Source organism: Cajanus cajan, chromosome 2, assembly GCF_000230855.2.
Source record: "Cajanus cajan strain Asha chromosome 2, NIPB_CcT2T_4, whole genome shotgun sequence".
Classification (NCBI taxonomy): domain Eukaryota; kingdom Viridiplantae; phylum Streptophyta; class Magnoliopsida; order Fabales; family Fabaceae; genus Cajanus; species Cajanus cajan.
The window spans coordinates 51,022,510-51,037,477 of NC_138518.1; the positions used below are offsets into that span (position 1 = coordinate 51,022,510).

The 14,968-nt window shown below is 29.5% G+C and overlaps 1 protein-coding gene across 2 annotated transcripts; it reads right to left on the minus strand.

Annotated features, from left to right (window-relative positions):
- Nucleotides 1-3,047: 3,047 nt before the first annotated feature.
- Nucleotides 3,048-5,548, minus strand: LOC109804093 (peroxidase 10). 2 transcript variants are annotated; one of them, XM_083068364.1, is made up of 4 exons: nucleotides 5,249-5,548; nucleotides 4,874-5,065; nucleotides 4,559-4,631; nucleotides 3,048-3,676 (listed from the first exon to the last, which is right to left on the minus strand). In XM_083068364.1, the coding sequence occupies exons 1-4, from the start codon at nucleotides 5,462-5,464 to the stop codon at nucleotides 3,261-3,263; spliced, it is 897 nt and encodes a 298-aa protein (XP_082924490.1). In that variant the 5' UTR covers nucleotides 5,465-5,548; the 3' UTR covers nucleotides 3,048-3,260. The 2 variants fall into 2 exon arrangements, with proteins under 2 accessions (XP_082924490.1, XP_020221453.1); XM_020365864.3 differs by having other exon boundaries at nucleotides 4,466-4,631; nucleotides 5,249-5,542.
- Nucleotides 5,549-14,968: the final 9,420 nt, after the last annotated feature.

Consider the following 14,968-nt stretch of genomic DNA (forward strand, 5'->3'; position numbering starts at 1 on the left):
AGAATTTAGTGGTTTTGTAATGAAAATGCGTGGAAATCCAGAGTGAATCAACTAAATTGTTAGCTTGTGTGTAAGACTTTGATTAAAGTCATTGTTTGCTTGACGAAGTAAGGAGACTCACATTTATATTTTATTTTCAGGATCAGATGGCAATACCGATAAGGGGTGACAAAACAGGTCAACCTGACCTATTTAGACTCGACCCTCCAGATCAATTCAAGCTCCTAAAATTGAAAATGCATACTGTATATTTGCTCAACAAATATAGATTACAAACTTACAAATCACAACTTACAAGCAAATCAAATACAAATTAGAAATTACTAATAGTCCTTCACAAATCAAGCACAAACACAATTACTCTTTAACATCTACTCCAAGAACATTAGATTTTTCCTTGGAAGAAGTTGTCTCCACTATTCCATCTTTGACTTTGTCATCCTCCTCCTAATCTTCTACATCAAATTAAATTAAAGATAAGAAAATTTTCAAAATGAGAAAGTTAAAATGGATATCAATTTATATAAATAATTATATTTAGAAATTAGAATTAGATTAAATGAATTACCTTCATTAAAACCATACTTCCAACTAGAAACACAAATAATTGCTTCCACAAATATTTGTGTTTTAGGCATTTGGCTGCAACCCCTCTCTTGGTCTTGGGCCAATACTAAATGCAAGGTTTGGGCAGCCCAATACAAGGAGACTCCCATTATACAAAAAAAAAAGTTGGTGGGCTAATGGGTCAGCTTGCCCTGCCTTGCCATTTGGTCCGACAGGCTAGGCAAGGCGGACCAAGCGGGCTGGTGGGCCACAATGCTTAACCCAACCCCCTATTTTTTGGTCAGCCCATAGACCGTGGCACATTTTTCCATCCCTAATACCAATGGACATCATAGGGATATTTCTTCTTTACCTTCGTCATCATTGTATTTATTTCTTTTCTTCAAAGGTCTAGTTTGACATGCACGATTTGGTTTAGAGATGTTTGCTTTGAGTTTAGGACCCTTTTCTTCATGTATTTGATTTGGATAGACCTAGGCTTTAGAACTTTTGGCATATGTATATGCAACCATCTTGCCTTTTACTATATTTTTTGGTTACACTTAGGGGTTGTACATATCACTTAGCTTAGGAAGAATAATTGTATTATGACACTCTGTATTTTATGAATATGTATAGGTGTTGTAATAAAAATATTTCATTTATCTTGTCTTAATCTCTTTTTTTAAACAAATTCTTGAAAACAAGATGTTACATTTTCCTTTTTGAAATTTTAAAACAAAATGCTTCATTTAAGCAATCAAAAGACTTTGACTTTGTAGATCCTAACAGACCACAACAAATTAAATGATGAATGTACCTAGTTGAGACATAACCAAGTGAAATAGGTCATTGGTAAATTGTAGAAGGGATAATAGTAGCATAAGCACATTGTTGAGAAAGATGCAAAGATTGATGCTCAAATAGCTGACACACCTTGAAACCCCTCCCATGACTTTGTTTTGTTTGAGGATTTTGTACTTGTACACCAAAAGGAGAAAAGAGAACATTTAGTCCCTTTTCACATAGATGAGCAACAAAGATAGGATTGAATGTGAAGTTGGAAATGTAATACATGTTAGGGAGATTGAGATTTGAGGTAGATACATGGGTAGTATGAGTGATGTTTATTTTAGTAGCATTTGTTGTGTGGATTGGTAGAAGGGAAGAAACAGCTGTTGTAGAAGGCAAGGAAGAAACAAGTATTGTAAAAGGCAAAAATGTAATATTTGTAGTTATATGGTTACAACATGCATAATCAAATATCCAATGAGAATTACCTAAAGTAGTAGGCATGGCAATAAAGGTATTGGAAGAGATAAAATGTTTGAGTAAAGCCTCAAGATCACTCATAGTGATGACAATATATCTCTCAGTGGCAACACTAGTGATGGAGGAGAATCCAACCTTTGGGACAATCTTGGATTTTGAGTATTGTCCATCTTTTGCTCTTGAAGGGCGTGTGGGACAATGTTCAAGGATGTAGTGTAAGCCATGACAATATTTGCATCCAGCTGTAGGATAGATAGAAAAAATATGACCACTTGACTACAATATATGCAAAATTGAATTTTGTTCTTTGGATGTGGGGGTGAGGTTGTTGCAAGAGTTGTATCAAGATGAGGAGTTTTATCCATATCAAGTTGAGTTTCTTCAAAAATAATTTATTGAATACTTTTTTAGTTCTTATAGTTTCATTTAATTTACCTTTTAATCTCTATATTTTCATTTACTTTACCTTTTAATCTTTATAACTTAAAATAGACATTTTTAGCTCCTATATTTTATTTTTTTAATCCATTTTAGTCATTATTGTTAATTTCTTTGTAATGTCATTTTCGTGTGAGTGACATAAGTTTATTAAATCCATGTGGTGTTGATATATTTAATTTTGTAAATGATGATGTGTCACTTAATAGTTTAGAAAGAAAAAAAAAATGAGGAGTATTTGGCCTTCTCTTTTTGTCAAACATGCTCTTGAAGCAAATGGAAAAAAATCTTATTATTGTCTTTCTCGTAGTGGAATATGATGGGTTGGGCCAGAATTCTTGTGTGAAGGATGTATTATTGTTGTGGCCTTCTTGTGAATAATGAGTATCTTAACAATGAATGTGCATATGAAGGTAAAATAAGAGACACGAAACATATAAAAATCTAATTTAAGCAAAATAATTTCAACATAAAAAACATAGAGTTAAAGACTTCTATCACATTAACAAAAACAGATAATATTATAAAGAAATTAATTGGAAGGATAAAATAATATAAATATATGAACTAAAAACTTTATTTTAAATTATAAAATTTTAAAAATAAAGTAAGTGAAAGTATAAAGAGAAAAAAAATATTTTAAACCTTTTCCAATTAACCAAACACCCCTTAAAACCAGGCCGATTGCGAGAGTTAGCCATTTAAGGATAAGATCAAAATCCAGTAAAGTTCGAGAGTGATCAGTTCAGAATTTATTCTGCAAAATGCAAATGCTTCTGAATAAGGTAACCTTGAAACTGAAATAATATTAATTATTGCATGGAGAAAGTGTCACATTTATTTTTATTTTCCAGAAAAATAAAAAAAGTTTCCAAACTTCTAGTTGTTTTACAAACTTAGGATGATTCTTGATATATGAAGTCTACAATAATTCCTCTTCTATCTATAATGCATTCACACGTATCTGTATTTGATAAAGGATTGAAACACATGCAAATAGGTTTCTAGTTGACCACCCTGCAGTTTTTCCTTATCTCCCCGAATTGTCCTGTAAGTACACCTATGAGGCTCATTTTCTCAAGAGACGCATCAAAGTCCTTGTAAAAGCATAACTCACCACTTGGCCTCTTGCTATACTTGATCACCAATGAAGCAGTTATGTTATGACTCATAAGTGCCTCATCTGTGTGAAGTAGCCCTAATTTATTCACAATGTTTTTGTAATACGTGTTGTCAAACAAGTTTGTAGTGATTGCATCCAATGGAGCCAAATTGCTGTCAGAACTATTATCTGGACATAGTCTCTGTAAATTCTGTAAAAGTGAAGGATCTAGTGATGGATCGGGTTTGCCAGTGCCACTAAAGTTGAAGAGCCTTTGCTTGAATGTAGAGCAATGAGCAAAGCCTATGGTGTGAGCTCCTGAATTCATCACATACACATGACATAACGTGAGTTCTGTACACTTGATCTCATAAAAAAAATATTGTAAAAATTTTAAAAATATTACTGCATCATTTTCTACATTAATTGTTAAATAACCAACATAGAATTGTGACATTGCATAATATTTTTCCTCTAGTGAGCTAGCAAGTACATAACAAACAACTAAGGCCTCATCATACATATTTTATTTGCTTTGAACAAAATTATGTTTCGCTTTTCCCATGCAACAATGATATATTAATATAGGAACGCTTCAACAATATAAAGACTCGATTAACACCTCTTATTTCTCTCTTTCTCCCATTATATCACATATCACTATTCCCTCTCTCATGGTGAAAACTATAGCACATGGTGTCCCCAAAATATGATTCTCTCATTCAAGTTTGAGAGGGGGAAATTAAGGACAGGACAAGGCTCTGGCACAATCTATTGCTTTACAAGATATTATTGTACCATGATCTGACAGCAGCTGCATGAATGCCGAACCCTCCTTGGAACAAAGCTGTTGTACCATGTATCCATTTAAATCTAATGGTACATCAATTAATATCTACATTTCGTGAGGTTTGCTATTGTACAATTTTTGGAAAATAGAAATACATGAAGTGGTTAATATTAGACAAAACGTACCAATATTAATAACTTCTTAATGCAGTGAAGTACCAAATATACTTACCCTACTCTTCGTGGTAATTAAATCGAAGTCACCTGTGAAATTGATAACTACTAAATTATGAAAACTGATAAGTGAAGGAAGAAAACCTGAGAGCACTACTAAATCCTTAATGTCAAGACCCTTGGAAATGAACTTGTTGGTATTGTTTTGAAGGGTGTCAAAGGGTGAAGGCAACTCACTAGCCTCGTTAAAGCTTGCTGTTGTGCCATCTCTACGACCAAGAAGTGCTGGCTGCCAATATGGTCCTATACTCTGACAGAATTACACACGTATAAATATCTTTGCTTAACAATATTAACACGTTTGAATATAAGATTAGAAGAACTTCTGAGATATTATCTCTTAAAAAATAATAACGTTCTTTGGTAAAGAAATTTTCAAAAACTCTTATAAGTTTATATCCACTAAACATATTCTATGTTGTGTACTTTAGACCTTAATTAATTATAATGCTGATTATTATTAATAACAAGGTAAAGGGGTAAATTTCTTACAAGATTAACAGCTTCTCTCGCTACTAGAGCTAGTATATCAGCACATGACACGGTGGATGGACATTCACGCTCTATTTTATACTTGATTACGTCAATGACCTCAAATCCTCTGATTGAATTTCGATTAGGCACTGCAGTTTTCTCCCCTGTAAAATTGCCGGTATCATCAAGTAGAACGGATCCATCACATCCCTGTGGTAACAAAAATTGAAAGAAAGAAAGAAGTAAACAGAAACTCATGCCATTAGTCTTATTATAAAATTTGATCAAAGGATACTGTGTTGTACATGGCGCACATACATACGTATATGGAAGTAATAATTGACCAAGGTCAAACAAGGACTTAAATAAAATAAGGTAGGTTAATTATTTTACATTGGCAAAACAATCATGGAAATGAAGGCGCAAGAGAGAAGCTGCAATTCTTGGTTCTTGGAACATAGCTAAAACGAGTGTGCTTCGAACAACATGTGTGAGGGTTGGACAAGTTGCCAAATAGAAGTCATAACTTAGTTGGCAGCGTACTAGAGGACAAAGGAGTATTAGCAAAATGAAGGGAACAGAAGAATGCTTATTGGAAATGCACTCCATAATATGAGTTGAAAATTTGAAAGCCAAATTAAAAGGTAACAATTGCTGTGAGATAATACGTTGTAAAATGAAGGGTTTTATAGAAGAAAAAAGGCACCAGTTTCTTTTGCTTTTGTAGAGGGTGCTAGAGCTACTATTCAATATATCACTTGCATTTGGTTAGTCCACATTTTCGTTAGGTGATGTGTATAATGATATACTTCTAATTTTTATTTTTTTGGTTATAATATCTTTTTTAATGCAAAATTCTTTGTGAATTGGACATCGGAGATCGAGATTGAAGGCTCTATGAATATTAGGGTATTTATAGATTATCTATCAACAAAACCTTCATATTACCTTTATCTTTTAGTTTCTATATAGTTTAAAATCTACAGTTTTATTCTTTATATTAATATTTTTTAGTCACTATATTTTAATATAGATCTTTTAATTTTAATTTATATACTTGTAAGTATCTTTTGTTAATGTGATCAGAAATATTAATTCAATTTTATGTGTCTTATTTTATAAAATTATTCTAAATCAAGTCTCTCGACGTATAATATCTCTTTTGTAATCTAATTTATGATGAGACACATTTTTTTCATTCTCACAAAATTTATCATTTCACAATATTAACACAAAATAAACAACGTTATAAAAAATAATTAACGATAAAAAATTAATTTTTTTTTGTAAGTATATGAACTAAAAAGATCTATATTAAAATATAATGAATAAATAAAATTGAAAAAGATATATAAAAAGCTTAAAACTGAATATTTTGAATTATAACAATTAAAAAGTAAAGTAAGTAAAAAGTAAAATAAGTAAAATTATAGGAATGGAAAAGAACTTTAACCTATTTTATATTAGTAAAGTAAGATATTTCCTTATCAAAAGGTAAATTAATTTTTCAAAATAGCATATTAACTTAAGAGGTTAACTTATTTTAATAAATGATTTTACATATATATGGACCAGGGGGTTAATCTCATAAAACTTGAGAGGCAGTTATCTATTAACTATGACACAGATAACTATGACACACTTTGTTGGTACATGATATATTTCTAATAATAAAGATTAAGTTACGTTGGGATTTTCTTTATTACTCTATAGATTAGTGTATTTAATTACTAGAGTTATTATGAATTATTAAATAATATTGATAGTAGAAATTAATATTATTATGCTACTTTAATTGTAATATTAATAATATATATTTGTAATTAGAATTTTTGATGTGAATGACCTTTAATTAATATATATATATATATATATATATATATATATATATATATATATATATATATATATATATATATAAAGTGTTTGGTCTTGTATTAAAATGACACATCCATCACACATGTTCTAATAATAGAATTAATTAGGAGTGTGTTTGGATTAAAAATTTAATGAATTTGAAACTTTTAGAATTTGAATTATTTTAATTTTAATTTTTATTATTTTTTAAATATTTTTTTGTTTAGATAAATCATAAATTTTAAAATTTTAATTTGAATACAATGATTTGGTTTCAATCATGGATAAAATTGATTATATATATATATATATATATATATATTTATTTATTGAGAAAACATTAGTCAATAAATTTTTTTAAATATTCAATTATTAAAATAATTACTAATATTTTTTATGTTAATTTTGGAAGAGAGATGAGGGAGTTGGGGAAAAAAAAAAAGGAGAAAAGACAAAATAGAAAGGGGGGAGAGAGAGAGAGGGAATACAGGATAAAGAAAATAGAGGGAAGAAAGAAAAATATGGGGAGAAAAAAAGGAAAGAAAGACAAGGAGAACGGGGGGGGGGGGGGGACAAAAAATATAGAGTATAAGAAATAAAATAGAGATAGGCAAAAATATCGGTGAAATAAGAAAGAAAATATACAAAGAATTTTAAATTCTTACCTTTTTTTTTTAAGAATATGAAATTTTATTATTTTAAAGAACTTTACAAATGCTTAGATTTTAAATTTTTTGTAAATTATTTATCCAAACAAATCTTTCACTTCAAGATATTTAAATTTTTTTAAAAAGTTATTCCATTTAAATTTCTCATCCAAATAAATTTATGAGTTAATCACCTATACAATGTCAGTGTAAAGTTTTTTTACACTGACAACCAATTAGATCTTTTAATTGTGTCATGTCACTATAAGTAAATGTGTTTATAGTGACATGACACAATTAAAAAATCTAATTGGTTACTAGTGTAAAAAAACTTTACACTAGCAGTGTATAAGTGATTAACTCTAAATTTATTGACTATAAATGCTACAATTGCATTAATGTGTGGTTGGAATAAGAATTTTATTATTTAATTTTTTTATAACACTTTCCTAAAATATATGTTTGAGTTTAATTTAACTCTACAAAATTAACTTATAAGGTAAGATATATACTCTTTAATTGTTTTATCTTTAGTCGATATAGAACTTGAATTTTTCTAATACACCCCCTCAATTTATAGTGATATTAACTTGATACGTAAATAAATAATGAATGATCATTTTTAATAATTTAGGATAGGCGAGACTCAAACTTTTTTCAATATACTCTCTTACCTTCAACACTATTGAATTAGGTGTAGATATCAATGATAGGTAACTCATTTAAAATAGATCTAAATATTTTTAATATCATCATATAGAATGTGAGTTTGAGTAATTAACTCAACTTTACAAAACTAACTTATAAAATAAGAATTACTTTCAACTTATATACTCTTTAATTATTTTATCCCTCATCGATATAAAACTTATATTTTTCCTCATGAGCTAGGAGAGGTCAAAGCAGAAACCTCTAAATGTGAGTACCATTCAGTTCTATGGACCTATCCTATATTGACTATGTGTTATATATATTCATGTAACAGCTACTAATGCAAGAGATAATTAATAAGCATCGAATTTTGGGCAACAACAAGATCTTGTGAATGAAGAGGTGGAACTTGGGTGTACAAAACAAGCCGATCTAGTTCGAAAACTGGAAAAAAAGAATCGATGAAAAATTTACAGTTTTGTTCAATTTTTTTTTAATTTTCTTAAATCACATGATTTAATTTGATTTACAAATTAAAATGTGAAATCCAAATTGTACTTATATGTAAATATTTTTTTTCTTCTAAAATGTATAATGTATACAATATTAACACATAACATAAAAGATGTTTTTATAAAATTACAAGCTATTACTAAATTGTAAGATGTTAAGTTTTTTTTTTCTTTTCCAAATGTATGTTATAATATATTTGATTTAAAAGGTATTTTTTTATAAAGTTGTTAATTACTAAACTGAATTATAAAATAAGAAATTATGAATCATTTATAATATTTAAAAATAATTTAATTTTAAGTGACAAATTATATATGTGTGTGAAAAAATAGTTAATATGATAACTGAAATTGTATTAAATTTTTTTATTAAAATAATAAGATAAGAATTTGTGTTAAATATATTGGGTGACAATTTTTTTTAATATTTGTATATTTTTAATTTTATTTCTACCTTACACAACTTATAATTGTAACGACCTGTTAGGTCTCACACAGTCTATAATATCAGGGAAAATATTATCATGTATTTTCATTATCATACACAATGCATAAAATAACACATCATAATTAAACAGTTATATACATACTAGGAAATATCAACTAATGTCCCATATACATATATATGACTGATAATGTAATGTAATATTCTATACAAAATGATTGGCAGCCTATAACAAAATTTTCACAACAAAAAGCCTTAGCTCTCCTACTGAGTTTCATCGGAGTCTACTAACCCATCACAACACCACCATTCCTGATCTGCTCGCATACAATGTATGGTCATGGTAGTCCCAATCCACAAGGGAAAACATGTTAGGGTAAGCTCACAACAATAATCATCATAAAATAACATCAACATATAATGAACAACAATAAAATTCAACTTTCAACTTTAAAACAACAACATAGACAACAATAGATATACAACATCAACTAATGCGTCTTCACGCATATACAACTAGGAGATCTACAACAACTAAAATTAAGCAGTCTAGGTGGTATAAATCCTATTGAATCCAGCGTTAGACCTATCTCAACTAGGTCAAGTATAGGGCATCGTTAAGAACTCCGAAGAGAACCAAGTATAGATAACAATAGTTGATTGCTCAGGTGTGTCACTCATACTCGGAGGCCTAGTACTACTATTAGGATAGAAAGGTTTAGGTGTGGGCCTACCACAACCTTGGCTTGCATCACCAATCCACATATAGAGTTAGCCCACCCATTGTCTTCCAAGTACCATGTACCATCCAGTACCTAGTCAAAGACTACATCTTGAACTAAATACCTTACTCAAATTGGTCATTCAACCATGACATGGATCGACTACTTCCAAGCCGCCCACACAGTACTAAGAGATTCAACTTTTAAAAAACAACTTTCAACTTATCACCTTAGTACTATGTATCTCAACATAGGACATATATCTTCACCATATGTCCCCAACTTTACAATAATAGACATCTTTATACAACTTTACAACGATAGACATCATAGTATCAATTTGAATAAACAACTTGATCAACTATAGTCATCGTAATATCAACTTTAACGACTTCACAACTATAAACATCATTCATGCAACTTTACAACAATAATCATCAACTTTAAAACAACTTAATGCAATTTTAAATCAGCTTTCATATAGATTTCAAATTAATCAAATTGACAACTAAAATCAACTTACACAACATAAACAACATAAATCAACTTAAGTACCCAAAGCAACTTTCAACTTAACCAAATCACTTATTATGAAACGGCAACCTTCACATAAAATAACACATATGAAATTATACTACTCTTATCATGCCCATCCTTATCTTATATGAAAGATAATAAGATTTCCTACAACTCTCATGAAGATATCGAGTCCTAATCCTATCATCTACCTTGTAAAAAAATGTAAAAACCACAACAATTAGCCTAAATCTTGACAGCTTGACCTTTTCTCATTAAAAAGGTCATAATTAGAGTTCTAGACCTCCTTTTTAGGTGATTCTAGTGCCATTGAAAAGCTAACATCCAACACTACAACTTTTATGAAGGCCACAAAGTCAGATTCAAAAATAACCAAACTGCTCAGAACCTCACAAAGCGCTCAATGCTTTACCTCCAGGGATTTTCCTTGTCACGCAACGGGCTCAACCCTTCCAAAAGTGCTTAGCTATTTTCAATGGCTTAGCCCTTTGCCTCCAGGGATCCTCCGCTGTCACGCGGCCCCCAAAGGGCTCAGCCCTTTCAAACAACTCATCCGTTTGATGACAGAGGGCACTTAGGTTCTTTAGGTTTTCAAAAATTTCATCAATCACCTGAAAATCAAAGACAACCAACACATGCAACTACAAGAATGCAACAATACCATCAATAAATAACACATAACAACAAGAACAACTACATGCAACCACCCATTCAACTCAATCATCTCTTTTTTTTTTCTTCCAAACAACAAAAACCTAACTTTTCCAACTCAAATTCTCAAGTTAATCCACACACATAGCCACATTTCAAAAAAACTAAGTTTAACACTTCATTCTACTCGAAATTGATCCAAACTAACAAGATGAGAAGCTTCCCTAACCTGTAAAGTTTTGAATGTTCCGGGGTTTTCGAGCTCCGTGAAAGAAGGACGTGGAGCCTCCAAACAATCGCGAAAGAGAAGAAGATGAAGCTGGGGAATGAAACAGCCAAGCACTCCACTCCTAGAATCCACCCACTTCGTGCTTTAGTCTTGAGAAATTGGAAGATAGTTCAATAAAGAAAAGAAAGGAATAAGGAAACGTGAGTGAGGAAAGGAAGAAAGATAGGGACAGCACGGGTATTACAATAATAATTGTACTCAACTTGAATATAATTGTCTTTAACAAAAGATATACATGTTTTACATAAAGAAAATTGGCTTAGTCTTAAGAAGTGGATTTAGATCAACTCAAACTTATAAAACTAACTTGTAAGGTAAGAATTGTCTCTCACTTATATATATTTTTTGTTTATCTTATCTCTATTTGATGAGAGACTTGAATATTTTCTAATACACTCCTTCACGCCGAATATTATTAATTTTTGTGTGTAGATAAATGTTAAATGACCTTTTTAAATTATTTAGAATAGACGACAAAATTGACTTGTAAAATGAAAATTAATTTCTTATATATTTTTTATTAAACTTATTTTTAATCTATATATATGCAACTTGATTTTTTTTATACACTTCCTCACATATAATAATATTGGACTTATTCTTTGGAAAAAAAAACTGATGAATCACTCTTTTTAATCATCTATCTGAATATTATTTAATTAGGTCAGAAAATTATCTACTTCACCATTAGCTACTACTATTAATGGTCCTTGATTGCCCTTGACTCCAACCGTATGATGACTTTTAACATTGCACATGTATCATATTTATTACAATATAAAGAGTTATATTATTAAAATGTGAACATGTAAAAATAACATAAACCAAACAGAACATTACTACTTATTGCTTGATATAGCACGTGATGGAAATTTCCATCGTTCGTTCATTCAGTGGGTGTTTCCTTCTCTGGAGGAAGAATATGACAGCAAAATAGTGGAAATGGAATAGAAGTAAATGGCATCATTAATTTCATATATTTTCTGATTCCCAAAACGTACTCATCATCATTTATGATAGCACAAATACAGTATCCTTTTTGTTGCCGCAAAATGAAACGAGAGTGCTAGTTTTCACCACGACTTTGATTTTTAACATGCACAATCTGCTCAAAAAGTTGCGTATCTATTTGCCAACTCAAACTGACTCAGAGTCCGACAGGTCCATGTTTAACGTGTTGTTTGTTTCAAACAAAAATTAAGAGCTAAATGAGCAAGAGGTTGCAAAAGAAAATAAATTTTTTAGTTGTTTAGTAAAGTAGAGACATGTGAGAAGAGGGGAAAAAAGTGATATATTGATAATGTAAAATAATTTTACATTAGTTCATGGACAAAAAATTACATTATCATGTCACAAATCACCTCTTATAATAAATTATGACTTTAAAAAAGTTTATGTTTTCATTCAATCACGAACTACAATTTATGTAAGTTTGTTAACTTTACAATATCTATCTTAAAAATCACATAAATTAAAAAAAATATTAATTAATTGTGTAAAACTTTTTATATTGATATAATGTATGAACATTAAATTTTTATAATGAATCAGTAAAAAGTTGGAGTAAGAGTTATATTTATTTCATTCGCAACATAAAATTACTATTAAATTAAAAAAAAATAATGGTGAAACCGCATAATTAAAAAAACTCTTCACGGATAAAGAGGTTTTCTAACAAATTTGTAAAATTTATTCGACCCATTAAAAAAAAATTCTCTAACCTACTTTTCCTTACTTTCCTTCTTGCTTCTATTTCTCTCTAACTTTTTAATCTCAATATTCAAAAAATATCTATCTATTATCTACTCATTTTCTTCTCTCATACTTCCTTTTATACTCTTTCGTTCATATTTTACTATTTATCTATAAAAAAATCATAAGTGTTGGACCAATTATCTCAGTTCACACCTTGTATTATTATGTATATATTTAGATAAAAGTTGAGTTCAATTTACTTTCATTTTAAAGTAATAATTTTGCTATTTTTACATTTCAAGCTTTGAGAAGTAAAAAGGCACGTTTCAATATTTTTAAACAAGTAACCAAACACACCTATATTATTGTCAATCGTTGGATCAACCATGTCAATTGTCCAAAAGATTTGTTTAACAGGGAAACAATGATATTTTGAACATGTAATTTATTTTTATACAAATTATCTGAAGCCCACAATAATAGTTCAATCCTAACTGGTTAAATAAAATTCTTTATGCATATGCTTTCTCGTTTTATGCTGTAAATGGAAGATTGGTATACGATTTAAAATGAACAAAAATCTGTATTTGAATAGAAAACACGGAATTTTTTTTATTTATGAATTTCTTGTCTACATTTTATTAGCTCGATATATTTCTTCAAAATTAAAGATAAACAAAAATAATTTATTTATAAACTTTCATATTTTACAATATGTTTTTTCAATGCATTCATATTTTACTATATGATGATGCATATAAATTAATTTTCCATTTTCTATGTTCACTTTCTGGATTGGGCGATAATTTGGACTTGGATATTTTGGAGGCCCGACCCAAAAATCTTATTCAATAATTCTGGTTACCATAATTTTTTGTAACGAGTAATTTTGTTAAGCCCATAGTCATTTCAGTATGTCGAACAAATTCACCGAAATTATTTCTGGGGTGATCATTTGTTGGAAGTTGAGTTTTTTTTTCAACAATTATAATAAAATATTTTAAAGTATGTAATTTTCTATGTTACCCGCTAGTCTAATTAAAAGTTACTTATATGAAAAAAAAATTGTAACTCCAGATAAATGATGTTTTCTAGTTAGTTTAATCATGATTTTTTTTAACTTTATCTAATCATAATTAATTAACTATAATATTTAAACACTTGTTGTAACACATTCATGTGTAAAATTGAATTTATAATCTACATATACCATATCAATTTCTTTCCCCTTTTTATCTTTGAGTTATTAATTTCTTTCAAAAGATTTGTTCTAGAAAGTCAGATACTATTGTTTTTATATTTAGTTTCTTAACATGGTATGAAAAACGTATTTGATCTTTAAGGGTCTATAATAAGAGAGAAATAAAAAAAAAAAAACAGAAGTTATAAGGGGAAGAAAACCAATTAGAAAACCTTTAAACACAAAGATGACACCTAGTAGCGTAACTTTATCTCCACTTCCTATATTTATAGGTAAAAACTATTATTTGTGAACTATAAAAACAAAGATTTATCTTAGAACTTAAAGTTAGTACAATATTGTGAAAAATGGAAATAATCTACCTCCATTACCATACAACTCAATAATAGACCAAGTAAGAGCACACTCAGTAGGGGTGTTCATGGATCGGTTTTTTGAAAAAACCGATCTAAACCGAACCGAACCGTTTTATAAAAGTGGATCGGTTAACTGATCCATTTTTTATAAAGTGGATCGGTTTGGTTTTTCTAAAATATGGATCGGTTTTTTTGAAATTGGATCGGTTCGGTGCGGTGCAGTTATCCACTTTTTTACTCACATATGGATCGGTTTTTTTTAGAAAACCAAACCGAACCGAACTGATCCACTTTGTAAAAATGGATCGGATAACTGAACCGGTTTTATAAAGTGGTTCGGTTCGGATTTTTTTTCAAAATGGATCGGATTTTTCAATATGGATCGGTTCGGATCAATTTGGATTTTTTGCACACCCCTAACACTCAGGAAGTGGCAAAAAAAATAAGGTTAGAACAATTGTCATTATACAAGTAACATTACATGATAATGTATTATAACTCTTTAGACTACAAAAGAAGCGCGTGATAAGCTAAAGTAGGAGTTCTAAGA